The 13017-nt window shown below is 39.5% G+C and overlaps 1 protein-coding gene across 2 annotated transcripts in view; it reads left to right on the forward strand.

Annotated features, from left to right (window-relative positions):
• COG5 (component of oligomeric golgi complex 5) overlaps positions 1–13017 on the forward strand; it is a 186828-nt gene that overhangs the window by 155474 nt on the left and 18337 nt on the right. For both annotated transcript variants that reach the window (XM_065857617.2, XM_071803429.1), the window contains exons 15-18: positions 7135–7245; positions 8615–8677; positions 9477–9580; positions 10961–11198. In XM_065857617.2, the coding sequence (XP_065713689.1) occupies positions 7135–7245; positions 8615–8677; positions 9477–9580; positions 10961–11198 (516 nt within the window). The remainder of the gene's footprint in view (positions 1–7134; positions 7246–8614; positions 8678–9476; positions 9581–10960; positions 11199–13017) is intronic.

Consider the following 13017-nt stretch of genomic DNA (forward strand, 5'->3'; position numbering starts at 1 on the left):
AAAGCTCATTTATAACCTTCTGCAGGGTAGAAGTGTTCTGATCTCAACACCTGGACTTGATACCAAAAAAGGCAGATGGCAATTAAATAAGTTGATTATACAGGGTGTTTCAAAAAGATGGACCAAATTTCACGGTGGCAACCTGTAACAATTATACAAAAATTTACAAATGGTTTAATGAGTTATCAAGTTTCCGTAACCTTTTTATAAATGTTCTATGTTCCCTCCACTTGTTGTATGGGCAATGTTGAGGCAACAGTTGAATTTGTGTATGGTGATTTCAAACTGGGTCCATCTTTTGGAAACAGGCTGTATATTTTATGTGTAGGCGAATGTCACCCTGTGATGTTGGGGATGGATATCTGCTCTTCAGCTCTGGAGGTGCATTCTCAGGGGTTGGTTGGGGCCAACAGCTATTGGAATGGCATATAAAATATGATTAATCATTCAGTCATTAATCTGGCAAGCATGAAAAATTCAGTAAACTGTTATAGTCAGAGGTATCAGGATCAACACACATTGTCCTTGAAATCCTCCTCAGACTTGGGTAGCTGGATAAACTTGAGGTGAGAAAATGTCCAACACAAGGAGCATAGTTTTGAGAAGTTGAGAAATTATTCTGAGTGCTTCAGGTTCAGGATTTTCTGAGATTCCTTTAAGGAACTGGTTTCAGGTGCTTTCTGAGAGCAGAGTTGCTTTAAAGCATCTCATTATTTAAGAACCATGAGCCATTACTCACTTTTTAGTATTTGTACAGTGCATTTCTTCGCAGATGATTCAAAGTCTCAGAGATAAATCCTGTATTTTCTGTTACAGAAAGGCTATTTGCTGCTTTTATTTCATTGAAAATATTAAGGAATTAAAAACAAACAAACAAACCAAAACCCCACCACCAACAGTACAAAATACCTCCAAGGGAACAGTTTGATGATTGCTGCTGTTCTAGCATGAACAGTACGAGCACAGCATCCAGTGTTTTCTCTTGGTCAATGACTTAACAGTCCCTTCAAATTTTTCTTCCCAAAATGATTGTGTTTTCTATAAGATTTTTGAATGCCTTTACCATAGAGCTCCTTTTCTATATTCCTAGAATATAAAGTTTTCATTTTTCTGAGGAAGCTAAAAAAAAATCAGCATATTCTGGAAGCTACAAGAATGTCCTGAGGGTGCTATATAAATGTTTTTATGTACATTTTAAGTTATTGCCTGCACTCACAGCTTATTGCTTTCTTCGTGTCTTGAAATATTACTTGTTCTTTGAAAAATCAGAAGTCGTTCCAAGAACATAAGTTCTTCTTTATGATTTATTCTTAAATTTTAGTTGTTTTTTTTTTTTTTAAGCAGAATATTCATTTTATCTTTATCAGTCAGGGACCTTATTTTCCCCAACACATTCATTAAAATCCCGCACTTTGAACTTCTAAATGATGTCTCTTCCTTTTACAAATTGTCCCCTAAGTAGCTAATATATGAGGTGGCGTAGCTAGTGGAGTTCAGATTGGTTTGTGTATTTCTGCTAAAGAGTGTCATATTTTTGAAAAAAGTAGCAAACTGATTCTAGTAAACTTTTGCGTTTCTTAGATGGAAAGAGATTGTAAAAGTCTCCTTCTGACATACTAAAAATGTTAAACCTAATAGTAAATCATCCCAATTATTTGTAGCTTACAGGAGACATCCCAGGGCCAAGCCCTATTGACTCAGAACCTCTGTAAGTGGATTCTGTGCTGTATAAGAAGCTGGTATGATCAGGCAGGAGGCCAAGCACCAGATGGATTGATCGCTTTCTGCCAGAGGTACGGCCACATCAGCTGCCTCTGCTAGGAATGTATTTATTCTTGGAAATGTCAGCATGACAATTGGAGTTCATTTTGTGCCGTCAACACACATTAGTCTCGTGATCCCAGAGTAAGATCAAATACCTTGTTGAGAGGCACTGCTCTTGTCTTATTTTGATTTAAGGTCTTCTTACTCCTTCTAAATTATGATGCTGTTTCCTGCTCTTCAGAGAGTGGGTTTGCTGAAGCTGTTTTAGAGTAGGGAAATCAAATAAATGGAGTTTTCCAAAGCTGTCAGTAAGGATGCACACAACATCTTAGGTACTTAGTAAGAAACTGAACTTTTTCACAAAATGTCCTGTCTGTGAAGGGAATGATAGCAAACCAGCTCACAAATCAGTGTTTCTTGTCAGCTGCCACCTGTTGAATGAGGGCAAGTTAGTCACTTGGAAACACTAAACAAATTATAGGAAAAAATGTATCAATAGTCTGAGCTTTTCTACAAGAAAAGGCAGACTCAGTTAGCATTTTTTATAACCCAAGGGAGAACTGATGTTTTGATTCACGTCCTAATCTAAATTCTACATCCATTTCTTCATGGTGAAAACAAGAATTTAAACCCAAAGCAATATTATCATAGCACATGTCTCAACATGTGAGATAAAATCTATGCTGTTAAATTACACGTGTTCTTAGGTATTAAACATAGAAAAGTATAAAATCCGGAACACTTGATCTGGTTATTTCCAAGGCATGTTTCCAAAGCAGGTCTATGCAAAGGGGTGCAAATATGTTTATAGGGTGAGAATTCATCTGACAAGGCTTCAGGCAGTATAGCTCCCTGTATGTATCTGCAGTGCTGCTTTAGATTCCCTTTATAGTTAGTGGAGGGAAATAGGTGCAGACAAGGTTCATTTACTCCCTCCCTAAAGCAGGGTCTCTAAAATAGGCTAGCTGGATTACTCAGTGAGTTGCTTATTTCTCTGCTTTGTGGTTTCCTGCATGTGGTCAGGTGAATCATTCCTGAAATTTTCTGCATTGGGCAACTTACTGACCCAGTACAAGGCACCTGCAATCTCTGCAGGTGAAGCAGCATAACCACAATAGTGTACGGAAGGATACCAACTAAAATAAACTGTTTTCCAGAAGGACTTCTGACTTGGGTGATGGCATAGTGCCAGTCACAGCTTTCAATTTCTCAACCATGTCAGACTGAAGCAAGTCAGGTGGCTTTCAGTCATGTTGCTCCTCTTCCTGACACGTTTTTTTGTCTGTTAGTTTCTACAAGTGTCTTTTTTTGGTTCAATAAACTACCCGATTCTCAGTTTCTACTGATACAGATTTTAAAAAAAGCAAAAGTCTGAAGTCTTCTAGGCAACTTCTTCCAGCTAGTTAGCTATTGGATGGAATCTGCAAATGTCCTCATGTGCATGTCAGGTAGTACCTCCAGTGTTTCTTTCTCATTTTAGTTTAACAGCTGCCCTTTGAGTTTTGTTGAAATGCTGTGTGGGACAGAAGCTTGCATTCACGTTCTCGAGGGTACCACAAGACACAGCCCATGTCCTAGTGCCTGGATGCATGATACAGAAGTCCTGGCTGATATTTACTGGTGGGAGATCTCTCTCCTCTCTTCCTCAGTAGCATCTCATGTTGCCAGTGTGCTGGTATCTCATGCTGGCAAAGGAAGCTCATACAGACATGTCTCCCCTTGTAGAATTGCCACTTGCAGGGAAATGGGGTGCCTGTGCTTTGCCTAGCAGCCATGAAATTGCTGTAAATAGTAGACAGGCTTTGAGGTAAAGAATTTAGCTGTCTAAAGTGACAAGTGTAAGAAATCAATTGCTACACTTACAGACAGAAGACTAGGACTGCTACAGTCCTCATTACTGCTCATTCAGGTCTGGCTTTAGCATAGTTTCTTTTCCTCTGTTTTCTTTCCAGCTAGCAGGCTCAAAGCCAGACTGACTCCGAGGGTGACTGATGCTTCCCTGGAGATGGGATGTGGTCCTTCAGCTACACTTTCTCTCAGTTATTTCTTTCCCCAAATAGATTCTGATTTGGGATGAAGTCACCCCTTCTGTAGTCCCTATTTCTGCTTAGCATAAATTCACCCTCCTGGCCTTCTGCATTCTGGATAAATCTAACTGATTAAAAAACCATCAGATTTTGTCTTTAGTGCCCTCATCAAAAAGAAGGCCCTTGGACTGCGTCTTTCAGCTGAGTGGATGTGGCTAAGCTTTACACTTACTTGGCTTAACCTGCCTACACAGCACAATCCCCAGTGGGCAGATAGCAGAGGAAGGGTTACATTACCACCAGCTTGACTGCATAAGCTGTGTCCAGCACAGAACTTCAAAAGTACTTGCGATATAAATGAGAGTGATGGATGTGAATCGTTGATAAAACCTGGTATGATAGAAATTAAACTGGGGGATGATTTGTGTCTAAAGGAAATGGGCTAAAAGTGTGGTTTGTTGGAACCGGGGAGGCACGATGATGGCATTTTTCTCCCTGGATGCGTGGTTGTACAGTGGATATTAGAGGTGTCAAGAATTCAGTCTGATGCACTGAAATATTGGAATAATGATAAACTACCTGAAATCCAGATGTATGCCAGTGACAAAGTGTATGTACGTGAACCTTGTTGGACAGAGTCAGTGCAGAACCTTCTTGCATCAAGGCAAGGTCATAGAAATCATTGTGGTGACAGCAAGAGGTGGGAACCACTCCGTGAGACTTCTGCTGTAGATGGCACGACACAGCTACCCATGTAGGAGCCGGGTGTTCCCATGCTGGCAGGGGACACCTATCCGTGTATGTGCCAGGTGTTCCCATGGTGGCAGGGGACACCTGCCTGTGTAGGAGCTGGGTGTTCCCAAGGTGCGCCTTGAAGAGAGGCAGTGCTAGGGAAACACATCTAGCTGTCAAAGTTCAAATTGATTAATTTAAGGGAATTCAGTATGGTAAACAATTTTAGGAAGATTGGTTGCTTTTAAGGCGTTTTTAGACTTTGCCTGTGAAGCTGTTGTGCACTATTGCTGACTGCAAGAGTTGCTGCTGCAGAAGGGTTATGTTTGTACTTGTTAGTGGTTTTACTTATCAGTTAAGCTTTTTCACCAGCAGAAGAAACATGGTTTAATTATTTCATAATGTCTAAGAAAAAGAATTTGTGAAATCTTTACAACAGAGTCTGAGGAGCAGAAATGTAAGTGACTAATACGTAAAATTTTACTCTCTTAGTAGTGTCTTCTATGTTTAAGAGTTCTAAATGTGCAACAAACCAATTTAATAGTCTGTACAGTGCTTAAAAATGCTGTGAAAAAACTTTAATGAGGTCTGGGAGGATGATCAGCTGGGTGGACAGGATGTTTCTCTGCACAGCTGTTTTGTTATTAATCTGTGAAGCTGTAAGCTTGAGAAGCAGAATTCTTAAAACCAGTTGTGTCTGTCAAATGGAAATATCAGGAAGGCAGCAGAGATGTACGCAGCTCACATGGCTGTTCTCATCAGGAAGGCAGGAAGATGCTGAGATGGTATATTTGTCAGCTAGTTGAAGGATGCATTCTGATGTCAAATAATTGAAGATACATTGGAAAAGATTTTTCCCTCTGCAAAGGCCTCAGAAACCTATTTATCCTGAAATAATCCCTAAATATGAAGAAAGGGAAATGAACTGATATTGTCACTGTAGTGCTGTGAATAAGTTTGAGTTCCTGTGTGCTTGCAAGAACTTGTCTAAAACTTCATTATTACCAGCACTGGCAAATAGATAACTTTACTTGCATGCTGTCTGTTTGTGCTGACAGGAAGCTATGGGATGTACAGGAATAATCTTTCACTAGTTAAAGAATCACTGTTTCCTATTACTTAAAAAATTTCATGCTTGTTCCTTTTGTTGCTGTACACTCAGTTTTAGTTTAGGAGCTTTCTGTAGGACCTACAACTGTGTTTAAAGACACACTTCATAAAAGTCTCTTGATGACTTGTTCAATGAGTTGAATATGTTTTTACTGAGAGACTTTTGGAGCTAGGCATCTTCAGGAGTTTCCTGGAGGAATCTAGATAATTAGCCAGATAATTATATCTCAGTAAAGCCTTCTATTAATAGCTGTTCTTGCTGTAATATTCTGATGTACTTCTACAATTCACATAGCCTTTTGTCAATTCTTTGTATTTCTGCAGATTTCAGTGCACAAGAAAATTTCTGTTTCCTAGTTACAATTTATTTTATTTTAAGCTGTAAACTTCTGCTGTTCTGTAGTTAATTGCTGTTTATGTATCACCTTGGAACTTTGATTTCTATGGTAATGATAAAAAAATATGTGCTTTGTGGAGCTTAAATATGAAAAAAATATTTTTTATATATATTTTTGCTGAAAGGTTCATGGATAGAACTCTCTTTAATGGCTGGACTAACAGTTTTGGTCCTTGCAGTTCTATTTTCCTGTTCATTTACAAGCTGCTAATATGTACAAAGCTGTAAGCCATCTATTTAAAGAAATTGAGTTTTTAAGGAGGGGCTCAAATGGATGTCAGAAGTAAGGACAGAAAGTATATGGGAAAAGCACAACCTGTTCTTTTCTTCTGGTGGTAGTTTATCCTGCATCCTTAAGGGGGTGAATTCACCTGACTCTTAGATTACAAAACAGAAGTCATGTTGGGACTATGGTATCTCCAAGAGATCTGGATCTGAGTGCTGGGGTCTTGGAGCTGGGACAGCAGCCTCTTGTGACTCCTGTTGTTCCATTTGTATTATATTATCTGGAGATGGAAGCCATATGAATCAAGACAAGAGTTAACTAGAAGAACACTGGTACTAAAGCCCTCTGTATTTTTGCAATGTTCTAAGTTTAGTTGCAAAGATGATGAAGGGTCTGGAGCATCTTTCTCGTGAGGAGAGACTGAGAGAGCTGGGTCTGTTCAGCCTGGAGAAGAGAAGGCTGAGAGGGGATCTCATCAATGTTTATAAGTATCTCAAGAGTGGGTGTCAAGAGGATGGGACCAGGCTCCTTTCAGTGGTGCCCAACGACAGGATGAGGGGTAACAGTCACAGACTGAAGCACAGGAGGTTCCATCTGAACATGAGGAGAAACTTCTTTACTTTGAGGGTGCCAAAGCCCTGGAACAGGCTGCCCAGAGAGGTTGTGGAGTCTCCTTCTCTGGAGACATTCAAACCCACCTGGGCACATTCCTGTGTGATCTGCTCTGGTGAACCTGCTTTAGCAGGTGGGTTGGACTGGATGATCTCCAGAGGTCCCTTCCAACCCAAACCATTCTGTGATTCTGTGTACTGTAATTTTGTGGTGATGCACTGTTCAAAGAGTTAGTACTGCTTTAACGATTTCTGCAATCACTGCAGCTGTCTACCCAAGGAGATGCCAGCCAGGTGATTGGACCACTCACAGAGGGACAGAGGAGGAACGTGGCTGTAGTTAATTCACTGTACAAACTGCACCAGTCGGTTCTGAAGGTAGGCTTCCTTGGATACTTCTCCTCTTGCCATAATGTTAACTTCTTTGTTCCATCGTGTGCATATTCTCCCATTAGCTGATGAGAACTCTGACAAATACAGCCCAATTTTGGGTTAAGAGCTGCACCCTGCTGTGCATTTGTACAAATCTTTGAGACTTGGTTGGCCCTTGTAAAGCACCACTTTGTGATAAATGGTTAATATTAGAAGCGGTGTGAAAGATTTGTTTATAGAGAATAATCATGTCTCACAGCCATTGTTTTGTGAGCCTAAACAATTGAACTCTTTTGTTTTTTCTTGTCAAGTAAGCTCTGTCTTTGTATGGGTCACCCTGATAGCCCTTGTCTGCCACTGTCCCAGCCCAAGCTTATGTTTCTCAGAAGACCCCCAATGCTTTCCCACTATTGTGGCCAAACTGAAAAGGGGAAGGGTGAAATCAAGAAAAGCAGCACCTCACAGATATCTCCATGCATTGTTACTGTGACCGAAGTCTGGCCTGGAGATGTTTTCAGGACTAAGCACAGTTATGAATAATTCCAATTTACTGGTTTAGTGATGCCAACACTTACACGGTCTCTATAAATTAAAACAGGTAAGTGGTAATTGTGTTTAAATCCTGGCCTGATTAGAAAAAAGATCATGAGTACTCCTGGCTGTGGATATGTTTAAAGAATGTTTAAAAATGCTAAAAAGCCTATAAAATTTGCTTGGATTTTGCAAACAGATGGTAGATCAACTTTTAAGTCTGCTTTCTCTGATGTGTTTAGTAATGAACCTCATGTGCCTTAGTGTTGGAGGGAGATCTGATATGATTCAGTCTTCGAGTTTAGTATCTATCTGGCTTAAAAATACTATCATATAGCATGTTGATAACTAAGGAAATTGGTAGAATATTCCTTCAGATCATTCCTGAACTTTGAATTCTAATACCACTGTGGCTGTACATAAACAGCTATTTAACACTTAGTGTTATAATAATCATAATACTGAGAAAGATCAACCATTCTTTCAAATATTTGCTGTAGACCTGTTTGTGTAATTCTCCTTAAATTCTATACTTAGCAGTGGAAGAATGCACCACTTATTTTTATTCTGATTCTGTCAACCCATCAGCTCCATTTCAGTTGAACTCAATTGAATCCTCTCTTTGCCAGGGCAGAAGCAGAGCCCATAGGAAATTTGAGAGCACAGGACTGATACCAGTGCACTGAAAATGCTGTCTGTATGAAACACATTTAATAGTTATCTATACCTATGTAAACCACTTATTACTAAAAGTAAATCAGTATGGTTTTAGATGAAATTAAATATTATGGATTCTAATAATTTGTTGAATGTTGACTGTTAACTATTACTTTACAATTTGTAGGTCATTACCAATCAGAGCTCATTTCCAGCAGCCGCTGAGCAAACAGTTACAACTGCCTTGAAGGTAATTGAATGTCCATACGCTGCAGGGATAGGGCTGAGCTTTGCTTTGTCTGTCACACTTCAAATGAGCACTTATTTTCCCAGGTATTATTTCGTGTTATGTCAAAGGCGTACAAATACTCTGAAATTTATATTTTGCAGTTTATTTATATTTCACATATGCCAAATCACTGCTTGAGTAGCATTTGTATTCACAGAATCACAGAGTATTCAAGAATATTCTTGTAATGGTCGGAACCCAGATGTCATCTGATTGTGAAAATAAATGTATTTCTCTGCAGCATTCACACAGCAATAACTGCATCCTTCATCGCCCCTGTACCCCTTCCAACACACATAAAAATACGATTTTTATGCTACCTGGTGCTGTCCTGGGGGGTGATGCGAATGGCGGCGCCGCCCTCCGTGGATGACAGCTGTGCGCATCTGTCCTGCTGTGCGCTGATCCGGGAGGAGCTGTGCGCAGAGGAATGAAGGGCAGCTTGTGTGTCTGGGGAATGAACAGCGGAATGAAGTGTGTGCACCAAAACATGTACATTTACAAACCAGGAATACCAGATTTTTGAAGGAAGGCTATACATAGAACTAGTAAACAGCCTTATTTCTGCATTTGACTGGTAAAGTCAAGTAAAGAGAAATGTTATCTTAGGCTGTTGTCCTTCTATTTAGCAGTTTCTAATGCAGAAAAATAAAAAACTCAGTTGAAAAGAACTGTTTGTCAAGGTATTTTTGAGGTCTCAAAATGCAAATGCTTCTAATTTTGGTTTCCTTACTTCTGCTTTTTTCTTATTCTATTTTAGGTGGTCCATGATCTAATGGGTAGTGCTGTTCAACCGTTACTGAACTCTGTGGGAGATTCAGTAGAAGCTATTATCATCACTATGCACCAGGAAGATTTTTCTGGGTAACTAGAAATGTGTTTTAAATTTAAACTTGCTTTAGTAAGATGTCCTGCATATGCATAATAGATTGTTATTGCCATGATGTCCTTGGAGCAAGGGTGCATTTTTGTTGAGGGGAAGGCAATGCTTTATGGTCAGTGAAGACAGAAAGCAGAATTACACCTATATTGAAACAAATTAATCAGATAGCATCTGTCTTCTTGCCTTTTTTTCATGTCTGTTGAGTTAAATTCATTTTAAATAGAAAAATAAAGCCAAGCAGAGGCCGTTTTTTGTCCTTAAAAAAACCCTTTTGTTTTGAAAACTTATTTTTTGTGGACTGTCTTCAGAACTGTCAGTATTCTTGACTGAAAATAAAGCAAATAACCTCTGATTTAAAATTACACATATTTTTTCTGAAGTATTAGCGAATATGAAATTATTCAAAAGATCTTTTTTTATAGAAAGCTCACATTCGGTGTGTTATGCTATTTTCCCAAAGCATTTTAATTAAAATTTCCAGTATTCTTCCTCTGCAAAAATCTCGAGCCCTATCTATCATTGAGACTTCCTTCTTGAGTGTTATTTTAGTTGTTATCACTGTTCAGACATCGCTTATCATTAGATGCCTTGTTTTCTGTCTTGGAAATTCACTGAAAACAGTGTATTTTCAAAAGTGTTTTAAATTTTCCTTTTGCTTTTTTTTTCCTTTTTTTTAAAAAAAAAAAAAAACAACAAAAACAAACCTAATATTTTACCCTCTCCATCTTTATTTTGCTACCACGAGCAAAATACCTCTCTGTGTGGATAAACCGAGTCAGCTAAAGGCTGAGCTTTGTGTGGTAGCCTGCACACTCAGGTTCCTGAGTTTGGAAGAGCCTGGCTGTGATTCAAATAAAGAGAAAGGTGATTGATTTCTGTGTCCTGTAGCTTCTGTGCTGCTTCTGTGATAATTAGATTTTTATAACCCTGGATTTGGAGGAATCTAGGAAACTAGTTCTGTACAGAGCACAGGTTTGGAATAGGCTGAAGTAGTAACCCAGTGACATGTGCTTGTGTTTTCTGACCCATTATTAGAGTTTCAAATCAACAACTGGGACATTTAGATTTAGGGGCTGGGTTTGATGTTTAGGCTCCAGAGTGGTGGGTGCTCTGCAAGCTGGGTAGGAGTGGAGTGGTGTCCTTTATCTTTGTTAGGATGGCTGATACAAAGATTTTTTGACTACAGTTTCAGACAGAGCTACATGCTCTTTATTCTGAGTAGAAATGAAACTCTATAATTCATGCCATGACTTTGTGGGATGGGAAAAAAATAAAAAGAATCCAGTAGATTTTGACTGTGATTTAAAGATGAATTTAGCTGTCCCCATTTCTTTTTTCTTTTGTTTTTTTTTTTTTTCCAGATCATTACCTAGCTCAGGAAAACCAGATGTCCCTTGTTCTCTGTACATGAAAGAACTCCAGGGTTTTATAGCAAGAGTCATGAGTGACTACTTCAGACATTTTGAATGTTTCGACTTTGTCTTTGATAACACTGAAGCCATGGCTCAAAGAGCAATTGAACTTTTCATTCGCCATGCCAGTCTAATAAGGCCCCTTGGTGAAGGTGGGAAGATGCGGCTTGCAGCGGATTTTGCGCAGGTACCTTAATACTGATTTCTGCTTTTTACTGTTACTTCACTGTGCTCACTGAAAGATATCAGTAGTTTTGTACCCATCCGAGTGTAAACAGGCGGTTGTAGAGATCGGTGCATTCCAGTTCTGAACACCCTCTCTGCTGAGATACTGGATCCTGAGAAATGCATCCACTAAATAGCTGAAGATCCGCTATCACCATAAGGCACATTCAGGGAGGTGTGACAGCTCCCTGTCAAGTGACTGTTGCATTTAAATTCAGCTGTGCCTCGACATTTCATTCCAGCTGCCTGACCTTTTTGGTACGTCCATCATTTGCCACCATTCATTCACTTCATTCTTTCTCTCTCTTCTAATGGAATAGTGTGTTGCTTTCTTAATTGCTTTATATATCACAGTGCCCACAGTGGCCAACCATTAATTCAGCTGCCTTACAGTGCAGGAGACAAGCTAAAGAAATCCCAGTATCCTGTGGAAGAACTGCCCTTTCGGTAACAGACGGGCAGTTTTCTTGTGGGATTCTTTTCATGCCATGATTGACTTATCTGCCTCTCAGCTTTATCTAACTCTGGTTACTGGACTAAAACACAAACCAAATTACCAGATTAATATCTACTACCTGTCTGCCTTATCTACTATATTCAAATTTAATTTGTCAATAGTAACACTGTGTGATTAACTTGCCAAAGAATACAGGCATCCACTAGATTGGTCTGAGAGTCCTCGTAATTAGTATCCAAGTGGAAAGGGAATTAGCAGCAGCTGTCTGCATACCAAGTGGTGCTTTGGGCTGGTAAGCAACTGAGGCAGGAGAGGGCGGCATCACTGCCATCTCGCTACTGCTTGTGACTGCTTTGTATCACTTGCCTGTGAGTTATATACTCACGAGTAAAGTTTTTTTCTTCATTACTCAAAAGGAGCAAATCAGCTGTTAACCACAGAAGTTACAGGGAAGTTTTCAATTGCTTTCAGTGAGAAGGTTCAGTTCACTTCTCTGTTTTGAAGACAATGGCATAAAATTGGAGAAAAAAAAAAAAAGAAGAATGCTTGACAACTCCTTTGGAAGGAATATAGATAATTTTTGTAATTTATGCTGCAGTACTAAAGTAAGTCTTATAAATTTGGGAAATATCTTCACCGAATTCTACAGTAACGAGCATCTGATCTAAGCACCTATTATAATAATACTAAAAATAGCACTCGTTTATCTTTTCTAAACACTTATTTTTCTCATTCTGACATGGGCTGCCTTTTAAGTGAAAAATGAAGGTATGTTTTAATTTGAGTGTAGAGGGCTTAGCATGTTCTTCCCCACGCTGAGTATAACTCTGAACGAACAACTGTGTGAAAATAAATATTCTGATTTCTTTTGTACTGTGGAAGAAAAAAAAAAAAGGTTTTGAATTCATTCTTGTCTCCTGCCTTCCATTGTTGCTGCGTCTGGGGGCTGCCTTGTGTTTTTCTAATGTTCACATTGTGCCGTATTTTTGACTTGTTTAGAAATGGACTTAAGAAAAGAACTGTCTGGGTCCACCCAACCCCATACAGCCAGCTCAGTGCTCACTCTGGGCCATTGACCATCTCTGCACAGAGCTCCTTGTGGCGCCCCAGGCTGCACAGGGGCTGTAGTGTCTAAAATGGTCTCGACACTATATCCTGTCACTCGGGATAACAGAAAAAGGACCAAAACGTTTTATATGTAGAAGTTGCCTTAAATCCATGTTTTCTGGGCTGTGTCTGCCCCTCCTGAAAACTTGGTGGGTTTTGGGCACGTGCCCATGACACCAGCTCCTGGTAGCCCCACCGGGGAGGTTGTAGTTGCTCT

Source organism: Patagioenas fasciata, chromosome 1 (assembly GCF_037038585.1).
Source record: "Patagioenas fasciata isolate bPatFas1 chromosome 1, bPatFas1.hap1, whole genome shotgun sequence".
In the NCBI taxonomy this organism is placed as follows: Eukaryota; Metazoa; Chordata; class Aves; order Columbiformes; family Columbidae; genus Patagioenas; species Patagioenas fasciata.